The 13914-nt window shown below is 41.3% G+C and overlaps 1 protein-coding gene across 1 annotated transcript in view; it reads left to right on the top strand.

Annotated features, from left to right (window-relative positions):
* The window catches only part of EXOC2 (exocyst complex component 2), a 391656-nt gene that overhangs the window by 356020 nt on the left and 21722 nt on the right, over nucleotides 1-13914 (top strand). The window contains exons 25-26 of the mRNA XM_029590528.1: nucleotides 2164-2286; nucleotides 12711-12772. Of these exons, the coding sequence (XP_029446388.1) occupies nucleotides 2164-2286; nucleotides 12711-12772 (185 nt within the window). The remainder of the gene's footprint in view (nucleotides 1-2163; nucleotides 2287-12710; nucleotides 12773-13914) is intronic.

Raw genomic sequence — 13914 nt, 5'->3', positions numbered from 1 at the left:
TCGAAATCATATCACACCAACTTTGCAATCCCTTCACTGGCTACCCATAAAATTCAGGATAAAATATAAAGTACTTACTATTATTCACGGCTTAATACACAATTCTTCTTCTACTTGGCTTTGTTCTATGCTCCGTATCTATAAACCTGCTCAACATTTAAGATCACTAACACAAAATCTATTAGACATTCCATCACCACGACTGGCAAGACTAGACATTACCAGAAGGAGAGCGTTCTCTATAGCAGGACCCTCCCTCTGGAATTCTTTACCAAATCCATTCCATCTATTAACTAATCCACTTCACTTTAAAAAATCTCTGAAAACATATGTTTCAATTAGCATTCAATACTTCATCAAATACACAATAATAATCACGCAACCTCTCCCCCCCCCCCCCAATAGCATTTTTCCTCTGTGACACATTATAACATTATAAAATCAGTTACTTACTCACCGCCTCTCTTCCCCCCCTTACTTATATAAGCGTTTGATGTTACAACTTTTTTTTTCTATTAAGATTTTTATTTTTAAATATAAACTCTTTGTTCTATTGTTTATATACCAATTTGTGTAACTTTTATTCCTTTTTCATTTATTCTCTAATCTCTTTTATTTTATATTACTTTTTGTAAACCGTTTTGATAAAACTTACATTTTAAAAATGGTATATAAATAATTTTAAATAAAATAAATAAACAATGGAAAAACAGAAATCACACCATTTCTCATAAAGCATCAAATAAAATCAAGAAATATAAACCATTAATCATAAAAGTGAAAAAAATTAATGAAAAGAATAAATATTTCAAAACAGATGATACAAAAAGCATCCAATAATGAAAAACTCAAAACTTTTCCAAATGCCAATAAAATATTTCAAAACAACAGATATATCAAATAACATCCAATAATAAAAACTAAGGGGCGGATTTTAAAAGGCCCGCGCGCGCCGGCGCACCTATTTTGCATAGGCCGCCGGCACGCATAAAGCCCCGGGACGCGCATAAGTCCCAGGGCTTTCGAAAAGGGGAGGAAGGGGGCGTGTCCGGGGGTGTTCCCGAAACGACGCGTTGTTTCGGGGGCGTGCTGCGGCGTTTCAGGGGCGGGCCCGGGGGCATGGCACCGGCCTGGGGGCGTGGTCGAGGCCTCCGGACCAGCCCCCGGGACCGGAGGACGGAGCGGGGCTGCCAGCCGACGCACGCAAAGTTAGGGGGGGGTTTAGATAGGGCCGGGGGGGGGGGTTAGGTGGGGGAAGGGAGGGAAAGGTGGGGGAAGGGCGAAGAAAAGTTCCCTCCGAGGCCGCTCCGAAATCGGAGCGGCCTCGGAGTGAACAGGCAGGCCGCGCTGGGCTCGGCGCGCGCAGGTTGCACAAATGTGCACCCCCTTGCGCACGCCGACCCCGGATTTTATAAGATATGCGCGGCTACATGCGTATCTTATAAAATCCAGCGTACTTTTGTTCGCACACCAGGCGCGAACAAAAGTATGTGATCGCGCAAGTATTTAAAATCTGCCCCTAAGGGTTGTTTTTTTTTAAAATCCCTTGGTTTCCATACCTGGCAACTTTGATTTCCAGATGCCCTGAGAATGTTGTGGATTAACAGGGGGGGAGTAGGGGATTGAAGGGCAAAAACTTTCTCCTCTCTCTCCCATAATCACACACACACACACACATTCTGCCATGTTCAATCACACCCACAATCACACCCATGCCCTCGCTCTCTTCCATGCTTAATCATACCCACGCCCTCACTCTCTGCCATGCTCAGTCACACCCACATTTTTCTTTCATGTGCCATGGTTGATATCAGAGCATATTGACATGAATAGCTAACAGTTTTAACCTTCTGCCACTGTATATGTTTGATGTTCATGAACAAGAAAATGCATAATTTCTTTGGCCGGTTTTGCACTTCTTCTATGATAGTCTAGTAGATTAATTTCTTCTTTAAATTAAATGCACGAACCTTAGTTTGCACATGCTACAGTATACTGCAAAAATATTTGGGGGGGTTATTGTTTTGTTTGTTGCATGACTTTGCAAAAAAAAAAAAATTCTGTGAGCTTAAAATTTAGTAAATCATGAATTACTTTTACTAAGTAAAATATTCATCTGCTAAAATGCTAAACTTATTCATGATTCTGATTTGATAACTGCAGGTATTTACCATTTCTAAGGAGCTAGTGTCTCGAGTATTATCAAGAATTGTGGAAGCAATTGCTGAAGAACTAAGTCGACTCATGCAATGCGTGTCTTCCTTCAGCAAAAATGGAGCTTTACAGGTATTTAAAATGTGCTATTGTGTGGGTTATACATCAGGAAATTATGTGCAGAAAATAATAAGCAAAATTAATTGCATTTTTTTTTATACTTCATAAACATTTTTGTCTAATATCTGTACCTGATGGGTTTTTTTCTATTGGTCTCTCCATACAATTGCCACTTCCCGACCCCTGCCTTGATCTCCATCCCTTCCTCTGCCTCCATTTGTAAATGATTCTGAAGCTCCCAGGGCATTCTGTTGGGGGGGGGGGGGGAGGATTAACTTGTAATTCTGGGTAGACAAAACACAGTTCTAAACTTACCCAGGCGTACTCAGCAAGAGACTTACCTGGGTAAGTCCCACTGAAGGGTTGATGCAATAACATGTACCCAGCCTAGCACACAGGTTAATGAGTGGTTAGGCACGCATCTTGGACATGCTAGACTAACACCCAATGCAATAAGGGGACTAGCGCATCCATAACACGCTTCCAAACAACTGCGGAGCTGATAGCGCTCAGCACATGTAAATTTCATGTAGATGAGGCTATTAGCTATTAGCTGATGCAGTAAATCTCCAGGCACCAAATGCACATTTAACTCCAGCCCCGGAGCTGGCGTTAAGTCATACTGCAAGTCAAAGGCTCTTGAGAACATCAAAAATACTGTTCTCTGTGGTTCCACAGAGGAGGAACCACAGACAACAGAAGATCTACTGCTTAAAAAAAAAAAATAAGGTAACAGATCAATCAAAGAAAACATTTTTGGGTGCACAATATACACATACAATACACACTCCAAGCTGATTTTGCCCCTTGCTGTTCATGTATATTGTGTGGGTAAATTAACTGAGGCAGGATAAAACAGACACTCCTAAATAGCGCCCATTGCAGTCTCCTGGGTACCTGATGTATTTGAGTGCTAGGGAAACACAGATTCTCCCTAGCACATCCTTTTTAACACAGCAGCTCATTTTAATATAGCATCGGGCTGTGTGCATGTTAGAAAAACGGGTGCTCAGTACGAGTGTCTGTTTTACCGCGCTTCCGATTGCATCGTCCTGTGAGTATTCTGGATAAAATTACCTAGGTAGCTTTACCTGAGTAACTTCCTGTTTGTTGCCTCGCTCCATGTGGATCTCTAAGCTAGTTGACCCTCCTACAGTGGTATAAATACTTGACTAGTATGTGTGCCACCCCAGAGGCTCTCTCTCTTTCTCTTTACTCCATTCCTCTCCCTTTCCCCTCTTCCCTAACCTCCCCTAATCCCCCTCCTGCCCACATCGTTAAACATCCCTCATTTTCATAAATACCTCCCAAACTCCTCCCTTTTGACTAAAATTTAAAAATTTGTAGATGCATCTCGCGATGCAATAAATAGTGCATTCATTATGGTATTAGCGCGGGCGTTAGGGCCCTAACACGATTTGAAAAATGACCCTGATGTTAAATGTTGGTGATACAAATCACCACTATATACAAAGTATAAGCAAAACCCCATATTTATTTATTTAGACATTTTAAATACCGTCGTTCTATGTATAGATCACAGTGGTTTACAAATTGACATTCAAAATTATAACTCAACAGACAAACAATGATTGGTTACATAAAGTAAAGAGTACAGAAAATTAAAAACAAAGTGGTAGTTTTTACATCTTTTTCAGTGGGTTGTTTTTATACTCTTAACATTCTCTCATTTGCTTTATTCTTCATGGTTCTATTATTATCTTTTATCCTTCTTTTTAAATAGCCATGTTTTTAGTTCACATTTAAATCTTTCTGTTTGGTAAAATGCATAGTGTCTCAGGCATAGAATTCCAGAGCATTGGACCTGCTATTGAAAACACATAATTTCATATTTGTGTCAGATGAGTGCTCCGTATTGTGGGAATAGTCAGTAATCCTTTATTTTGAGATCTCAGTGTTCATTTAGGATTGTAGGGTTGTAGTGTCACTCCTAACAAGCCATTGTTTGAATGAATGATGTTGAATATTATCATTAATACTTTATAGTAGGTTCTGGATTTTACCAGTAACCAATTTAGTGGCATCAGCGAGGGTGTTATATGATCATATTTCCTAGATCCTAATAGGAGTCTTGCTGAGGCATTTTGTTCTGGTTGTAGTGGTTTTAAGTGACATGCTGGAAGACCTAGTAGTAAGGAGTTACAGTAGTTTAGGTATGAGAAGATTAGAGTTTGCAATACAGTTCAGAATTCTGCAAACGTTAATGGTTTCAACCGATGTAGTATTCATAATTTGGCTCGATTAATTTACTTATGTGCATTTTCATTGTAAGCATCTCATCTAGCTGTATACCTAGATCCCATTCTTGATTTGAGGAATTAATTTGAAAATTACCCAGGTTTAAGGCAGATGGTTTAACTATTGATGAATTTCTACTCAACCAAATGATTTCAGTCTTTTTAGGGTTTAATGTTAGTTTAAGTTGTGAAAGTTTTTGTTGTATTGCTTTCACATAGGTAGAGAGTATCGATGCTGTATTTTCATAGGATCTGGATAGTGGTATGTCAAACTGTATGTCAGCATATAAGAAGAAAGTTATTTGAAGATTCGTCAGTAATTTACAAATTGAAAGCATGTAATATTTAATAGTGTTGCTGAGACAGCAGAGCCTTGAAGGACACCTGTATCACACTGGAAAGTGACAGATGTGTGGTTGCCAAGTTTGACTTGGAAACTTCTGTTAGAAATGAAGAGAACCATCTTAGAACCTTGCCATCAATCCCAGTGTTACTCATCTGTTGGCATAACAGGTTATGGTCCACAGTGTCAAAGGTGGCCGTTAAGTCAATTAGCACAAGACAGATTCATCTGCATCAAGCCCTTGTAGAACCGAGTCCATTAATGAGATGAGTAATGTCTCGGTTGAGTAATGTTTCCTAAATCCAAATTGATTTGGAAAGAGAATATTTTGGTTTTCCAGGTGATTTGCAAGCTGGGATAAAACTGCTTTCTCAAGAACTTTTGCGAGAAAAGACAGGTTGGATATTGAACGATAGTTGTCCCAATCGTCCATTCTACCAGACTTGTTTTTTATGATCGGTTTTATCAGAGCTTGTTTTAACCTGCTTGGAACAGTTCCTCCTGAGAGGGGCAAATTAATGTTGTGATTGTCGGCGTGATTACTTCATATACTTGTTTCAGGGAATTCTTATCTTTGCTAATAGTTTTTGTCTGCACAGGCCTAAGGTTTTCTGCTATGTCATTGCCTATCTTATCCTAGGAATCAAATGCTGATGTTGAATTTTTTTTGGTTTATTTCAAGGAACTTATTTTCTATTGCTTCAGCAAGTATTTCCATCTCTATCTTTTTCCTGAAGGTAAAAGTGAGCATCTTATCTATACTATTATAGATTTGGTTGGTGAAGGCTAGTTCTGCCTTTATTAAATAGTGATCAGACCAGGGCAGTATCGTGTGTGATATATTAATTAAGCAATTGCTGGTATTAGCAAATATTAGGTCTAGGGTGTGGCCCGCTTTGAATGACTTTTGAAACAAATTGTGACCATCCCAGGGTTTCCATTGCATCTAAAAACATTTCACAATCTAAAGTTCTCGGTATTTTGTCTACATGGAGGTTAGTCTCCTACCATTAGTGTAGGTTCTGGTGAAGGAAACACCTTAGCAAATAGTTCAGTCAGTGGTGAGCAATCTTTTTGTATTGTGCCTGGAGGATAGTAGACCAGACCTATATGGACCTTATTTGAGGGGATTTTAGAATTACAAACTCATATGGTGGGTTAATCTCTACCTTATAAGGCAGTAGTTTGAGTTCTTTTTTTACTAATTATTAATAATCCCTGCCTTTTCATTTGGGTCTTGGAATGTGATATATATCATAGTTATCATTCAATATTTGGTTTAATAGAACATTTTCTTTGTCTTTCAGCCAGGTTTCAGTTATTCAGCAAATGGAGGGATTTAAATCCTCTAGCAGATCGTTAATTAGCTGGATTTATTTTTATAGAGATTGAGCATTCAATAGGAGAAGAGTAAACATGAAGCAGGAAGAGAGTGAGGAAGCGTTGTTACTTAACATGGGGGAGATCAGCTTTGTGTTCACTCTTTGCTTCTTCTTTTTTAGGATTTTCCTTCTTAGCTCTCCATATATACCCTGTCCAATTATAGTTTCTATAAAGCATAGATGATCCATTATTGTTGTAGATGGGGTCTAGTAATATAGTGGTATAAGTATTATGGGCTTGCACTTCAGGCGCTTACAAAGGGGCAAGCTTCTTTGTTGCAGTCCTTTGTGCACGTGCCAAGGGTGCGTGCCTCATGGTGCAAGCGCCTTCAGCGTTGCCCCCACTCGGTTCTTCGATGGACAGGCTGTAGGCAGGGTAGCCCTCAGGGCGCCGGAGTCTTGCTGTATGTGCCAGAGTGGGGGCTCACCTACCGCCTCAATGCCTCAGCATCCGGAGAAGGCGGTTGCCCCTTTGCTCCTCAGCCTGACCTGGTGGTGCTCCCCACAGCATTGCTGCCGCTCGTAGGTAAGCCCCGGTGTCATCAGTGGGCAGGCAGTGGGTGGGATGTAGGCTGGGCAGCCCTCCCGGCACTGATGTCTTGCTGTGTGTGCCGGAGGGGGGGCTCACCTACCGCCGCACTGCCTCGGCATCTGGAGAAGGCGGCTGCCCCTCTGCTCCTCAGCCTGGCCTGGTGGTGCTTCCCCGCAGTGTTGCCGCCGCTCATAGGTAGGTCCCGGTGTCTTTGTTGAGCGGGCTGTAGGCGGAGCAGCCCTCACACAGCTCCATGTTTCAAGAGTTAATCTATATCTGGACTCACAGCCTAGATTAATACCCCTGATGCAGCGAAACACTTGAAACATTCACTAAGCTGCAGTATTTTTCCCAGAGAGTAAGATACATGGGAGTTGCAAAGCCACGGTAAATGACCCTGCTGCTTTGTGACTCCCTTGGTATTTGTCCCTGTGGTAAAATACCACGAGGAAAAGTATCACAGCAGTAAATGCCCCCTTTACAATGAGCGGTGGTAACCCAGGGACTGTGGGGCCACTATTGCTTAAAGGGGGACAACGACACCAAGTAAGCTCCCCTCCTAGAAAGTAGCCAAAAATCCTGGGGGTCTATACAGGACCCCCCCCCCCCGTCTCACTCACCCCCACCACCCTTGGAAACAGCCATTGTTCAAAAATTTTCTTTTTAAGTTTAAATGTCGGCACCAGGCCCCACCCCAACCCCTCCCCTTCAGTCAAAAAATCTGGTCCCCAGGTGTTGAGACTGCCCCCCCCCCCCCCCGACCCCCTTACTCACAAATAAATCTCTGGTGGTCTAGTTGGGGCCTACAGTGCATCCTAAGTGGCCGCCATTTTTCAAAATGGCACTAACCGATCCTTTGCCCCGTCACGTTATTCCATCATTAGGCCATTCACTATACAATAAACAGCATTTATTGCATGGTAAATGGCCTAACATGGCTTTGTGAATGAGCCCCTATGCTGTTTATATTCAAGATAAGTATTTTTAACTATTAAAAAATTTGAGTTTGAATATTTTTGCACTATGGTATATTAAGTATATCACCTGTAAACCAGTTGCATGTGGACAATGTTGCAATAAATATATATAACATAATACAGACATATGATTATACTGGTGGACATTTCTTGAAGCGGTGTCAGTTGCATGAATATAGTCCCATTTATGATGGTCTATATTTAGCCTCAGGTTCCTGATTCTTTCTATAAATTACATTCTGTAATTTTTAATGCAAAATTACTATTTATTTGATGATTTTAAAAGATTGAAAATAATAAACAGTGAATTTGGCATGTGCAAAAGTCTGGATACCTTACCAGTTGAGTAATTATTCTTTTTTAAAAAGAAGATATTAATAAGGCCCAAAAAAATTGACTTGTTAGGTCTAAAATGTGAACTCTGTTATATTATTTAATTTTCTGTTCCCCTCACCCTATGCCCCAGAACTTTAGTTAATATGTTTTGAAACACACATTTGATGCCTGTTGTAACCTCTGTAACCCGTCTCTATGTGCTGACCCTAGCTATGAATGTTACTTTTGTAAACCGTTGTGATCTTTTCATGGAACGAGGGTATATAAAATGTCTAAATAAATAAATAAATAGATCTTCAGCTAGGTTAAGACAATTCCACATCTGAACAAATTCTTTGACCATTCTAACCTCTCATCTTGTGATGGTTCTGTCTGCTTTCAAGATCCATGGGCTCCTCAAAGCAGCTGTTTGAACATTTGAAAATGAAGATTATTCACTCTTACAAAGCAGAGAAAGGCTATAATAAAATCTCTCAACACATCAAGCTAGCAGTTTCAATTGTCAGAAACATTGTTAAGAAATGGAAGAAAAATGGAGCTGTTGAAGCTGGAGCTGGAAAAACAAGAAAAAACTCTGATAGAACTTTCAAAAAACTGGTCTGATCGGCAAAATAACACAAATTACCGGTACTTCAAAGGATGTGCTGAAAAGTTCAGCTGACACTGCAGTAGTTGTCTACAGTACAGAGTTGTTTACGCAATAACGATCTGCATGGGAGTTGTTAGATGAAAACATTTTCTATAACCATCACAAAAGTCATCTTTGAATATATCTTTTGAAGATATCTGGATAAGTATCTAGTTCTCCAGCCACACAAGACCAGGTAACTTTAGACCTGCTCTGAAGCAGGTTTAAACTTATCTGGCTAACATAGCTGGATACGTCTGAAATTTATCTATGTTACCTGGATAACTAAACCTCTCCGTAAAGCGTCTTTTTTTATCCAGCTAAATTATAGTTAATAATTACTTATCCGGCTATGATTTAGCCAGATATGTGGCTGAATATGCCTGATTTGCATTTAGATGGATAATTTGTGAGTTATCCATCTGCATGGCTTTTGAATGTGGACCTCAAGATTCTTACCACATTTGAGATGTGGATTTCCATTGTAAGTTTGTGGTAGAGTTGAATGCCCAAACTTTGTACAGAGTCTTTGGGTTATAGTGGGATTCCTGACAGGGCAGGAAGAGATAGTAAGGGGTGCACTTGTTGGCTTAGCCAGAGGAGTTCTGATTTGCTTGGGTGTAGCTTGAGTTTGTGGATCTTTAGATAATGGGCTACTGCAATAAGAGAAGCATTGAGGCTGGCAATGGTTTAGGTTTGGTCCAATCCTGTTTTGATTCAGAGTTAATGTCATCAGCAAAAAGAAGGCATTCAGTGTTGAAGGATTGAATGAGGTTGCAAATAGATCAGATCTAGATGTTGAAAATAGTCAGGAAAAACACTGTACCTTGAGGGTACTCCACAGGTGAGATCTCTGGAAGAGAATGATTTTTTGGCCCTTGAGAAGGACTGTGTTCTGTTATGTAGGAAAGATTCAAACTATTTGAGGTCTGTGTTTTCGATACCAATGTCCCCTAATGATTGTATCAGGAACTGGTAATTGACAGTGTCAAAGGTGGCAGGAAGATCCAGAGCTAGGAGGGAATCACCACCTTGATCAGCATTCAAGTGAATGTTGCTTAAGGCTAGCTGAACAGATTTGGTTCTGTGGCTTTTTCTGAATCTGGATTGGTAAGAGTGAAGGTTGTTGCCCTCTTCTAGGAAGTCTAGAAATTGGAAGTAGACTCTTTTTTTCCACTAGTTTGAATAAAAAGGGAAGGCTAGAGATGGATGATAGTTGTGAACTATTTTTGAATCAGAGCCTGATTTCTTCAAGATAGGCTGAGTCAAATCTTTTTTAGTGAGAGAGATATAGGGAGCCTTGGGTTAGCATGACATTTATTATAGTGGTTAACCAAGGGGCTAAATTTTGTCTTAAGTTGCAGATGAATTTGGGGGTGTTTGGTCTAATGGCCAGGTGGATTGACTAATCCTTTGGAGGACTTTTTATACCTTATTGGAGGAGACTATCTTTTTTTTTTTTTTTTCAAAATAATTTTTATTATATTTTTAAATAAATACAAAAATAAAAGACAACTTACAAAAATAAAACACAATACAATAAAAATACAATATCAAATTAAATAACCATCAAACAACAATCAAATATCCCCAACCACAATCATACATTATCTTTCATCCATTTAAAAGCACACCACATTCAACACAACATTCATACATTTCTTATTACATAAACCTCCATTTAAGACCAGTCATGTTTATAACCAGAATCAATCAAACCAGCTTGTAAATCTTGAGGGAGTATCGCGTAATAAGCTTGCCAACAAGCACAATACAATTTATCAGGTTTGCGTGTACCACTACGGAAGTCCATAAATTCCATTTGTAAAAGTAATATCATTCTATTTGTCCACGCTGCTAGGGTAGGTATAGCCATTGGATCAGTCCAATCTGCCAATATGGTCCTACATGCTAGCATAATAGCCATGCGCTCAAATTTCCGGAGACTATCTTGAATCCAGATATTGGGATTCTGTCATCAGGAAATTGAACTGACCTGGCTAAGGTTGAGGAAGGATAGCGAGACCTTCTGACTCAAGTTATACTATCTCCTACTAAGCTAACTTTCTCTGATTTATCAGTTCTTGGGAACGAAATCTGTGAAATGTATTTACTACGGAAGAAGTAACCAAAGGTAACCATGTACCTCGGGGTACACAATCTGAACTCTTCCTATGACTTCATGCCTTTCTTACATAGCACCGCAAAGAGTGAGTAGTTAAGATGATGACTCTCAGACCCTGTGAAAATAAGAGTCAGCAAACAAGTTTCAGATGATACCTTTTTATTGATCTAACTTAATGCATTTGCTATTTTTCTTCATCGAGTTGAAGGGAATATAGGTCTAAAAAATTAGTCAGAAATGCATTTAATCCAATAAAAGAGTATTATGAACGACTTGTTTGACCCTTAGTGAACTAAAATGGCAATCCCACTACTTTATTCAAGACCCTGCTAAAAATGCTTTACATCAAGTATAAAGGTTTACCCAATGAGAATACATAGCAATGTATTGTGCAAGTGTTCATGGTCATTTGTCTGATTTCACTCCATATGTGCGTCTCCTCTGTTGAAGGTAGTTCTTCTCTTTAATATTCCAATAGACAGATATTTAATATCTAATAGAGAAATTAATTAGTAACATGATGTTATGCTTAGTCTGGGATTAGCTTTAACTCTATGCCATTGACACATCTAAAAATTTGGGTTCTGGCGTCAAAATATGTTTAGAGATGAGAGCTTTATAATAAAATATAATGGGGTAGATTTTATAATTTTGCGCGAGCGCGTACTTTTGTTCGCGCACCAGGTGCGAACAAAAGTACGCTGGATGTTATTAGATACGCGCGTATCTTATAAAATCCGGGGTCGGCACGCGCAAGGGGGTGCACATTTGTGCAACCTGCGCGCTCCGAGCCCAGTGCGCGCTGCCTGTTCCCTCCGAGGCCGCTCTGATTTCGGAGCGGCCTCGGAGGGAACTTTCCTTCGCCCTCCCCCCACCTTCCCCTCCCTTCCCCTACCTAACCCACCCCCCGGCCCTATCTAAACCCCCCCTTACCTTTGTTGGCAGATTTACGCCTGCTGAAAGCAGATGTAAATCTGCGCGCGCCAGCGGGCTGCTGGCGAACCATCACCCGACCCGGGGGCTGGTCCGGAGGCCTCGACCATGCCCCCGGGCCGGCGCCACGCCCCTGGGCCCGCCCCCGAAATGCCGCGTCACGCCCCCGAAATGCCGCATCACGCCCACGAAATGCCGCGTCATTCAAGGAACGCCCCCGACACGCCCCTTTTACGAAGCCCCGGGACTTACGCACGTCCCGGGGCTCTGCGCGCGCCGGCAGCCTATGCAAAATAGGCGTGCCAGCGCGCGAGTGCCCTGCGCGCGTAAATCCGGCCGGATTTACGCGCGCAGGGCATTTAAAATCCGACCAAATACTTCATTAATTTTCTTGTCAGTTAATGTGAAAAATCATAACTTTTTTTACTATTTATTTTTTAATATATTAGTGATTAAAGTTTTTGGTAGCACCTCCTACATAACATACATAAATAAGGGTGCTGCTCTGTAACTCTTCATCAGAATTCAAGCTGGAATAATTGTAGGGATTTTATCAAAACCTGACATGATTTTTTCATAATACTGGAGTAGGATAAATCATTTGTGAAGGATTGTAATTACTAATATATTCTTTATATGTGTATGAGAATTCAATTATTACTGTTTATTTTAAAATACTTAAAAATCTTGGAATTTTTAACACAAAATAATATGATTTTGTAGCCTTAATTATTCTTTCCCCTTTTTCTTTGGTTGGGGGGGGGGGGGGAGGGAGGATGGAGTTAATTAAAGCGTTGCATGCTAAATTACAGTGCTTACATAAGCAAAGAGCTGTAAACACTGCAGTGGTTTTGGAAGTAGGCGTACTGGATTCTCATCATTGTATTTTACAGCTGTTACATTGTTTACATTTCTCCCTTAGGCAAGACTTGAAATCAGTGCACTGAGAGATGCTGTGGCTGTTTGCTTAACACCTGAGAGCAGGCAAGATGCGGGTTTTTGTTGTTATTTTTCTTTATTTTTACAGTTCTTATTCTGGCAAGGGATGAAAACATGAAAATAAATGTTGTAACTGTGTCTGTGTAAACTTATATGAGCTTATGATGCCATACACACATTTGCATGAACCGAAAAGAAATAATTTTCCTGAGTGACTTAGATTCTGATGTTTTAAGAACAAGCTTTTACAAATAATAAGATTTCCCCATGTGAAACAGTTGGCATTAGCAGAAAAGGAGTCACTTTATCCAGTTCAGCAAAATATCTGTTATCTTTGTGTGGCTGGTAGTGCAGTGATTAGAAACAAACTCTTTAAGACAGTGGTTCAGAATTCCCACTACACCCCTTACTATCTCAACTGCAAAATGTGGACAAGTGCAAAGTAATGCATATAAGGAAAAATATGCCCAACTACAGATGCACAATGCTGGATTCCATGTTAGGAGTCACCACTCAGGAAAAGGATTTCAAAGTCCTTGTGGACAATACTTTGAAATTTTCAGCTTACTGTACGGCAGCAGTCCAAAAAGTGAAATAGAATGTTAAGAATTATTTGGAAAGGAATAGAGAACAAAACTGAGAATATCATAATGTTTTCGTATATATCCATGGTGCAACCACACCTTGGGGCAGATTTTAAGAGCCCTGCTCACCTAAATCCGGGCGGATTTAGGTGAGCAGGGCCCTGCGCGCCGGTGCGCCTAATTTACATAGGCCTACCGGCGCGCGCAGAGCCCCAGGACTCGCGTAAGTCCCGGGGTTTTCTGAGGGGGGCGTGTCGGGGGCGGGCCCGATCCGCGCGGCGTTTTCAGGGCGTGTCGGGAGCGTTTCGGGGGCGGGCCCGGGGGCGTGGTTTCGGCCCGGGGCGGTCCGGGGGCATGGCTGCGCCCTCCGGACCCGCCCCCAGGTCGCGTCAGGGCGCACTAGCGGCCCGCTGGCGCGCGGGGATTTACGTCTCCCTCCGGGAGGCGTAAATCCCCCGACAAAGGTAAGGGAGGGGTTTAGACAGGGCCGGGCGGGTGGGTTAGGTAGGGGAAGGGAGGGGAAGGTGAGGGGAGGGCAAAAGAAAGTTCCCTCCGAGGCCGCTCCGATTTCGGAGCGGCCTCGGAGGGAACAGGGGTAGGCTG

Source organism: Rhinatrema bivittatum, chromosome 2 (genome assembly GCF_901001135.1).
Source record: "Rhinatrema bivittatum chromosome 2, aRhiBiv1.1, whole genome shotgun sequence".
NCBI classification, from domain to species: Eukaryota; Metazoa; Chordata; class Amphibia; order Gymnophiona; family Rhinatrematidae; genus Rhinatrema; species Rhinatrema bivittatum.
This window is presented reverse-complemented; position numbering and strand designations above follow the sequence as displayed.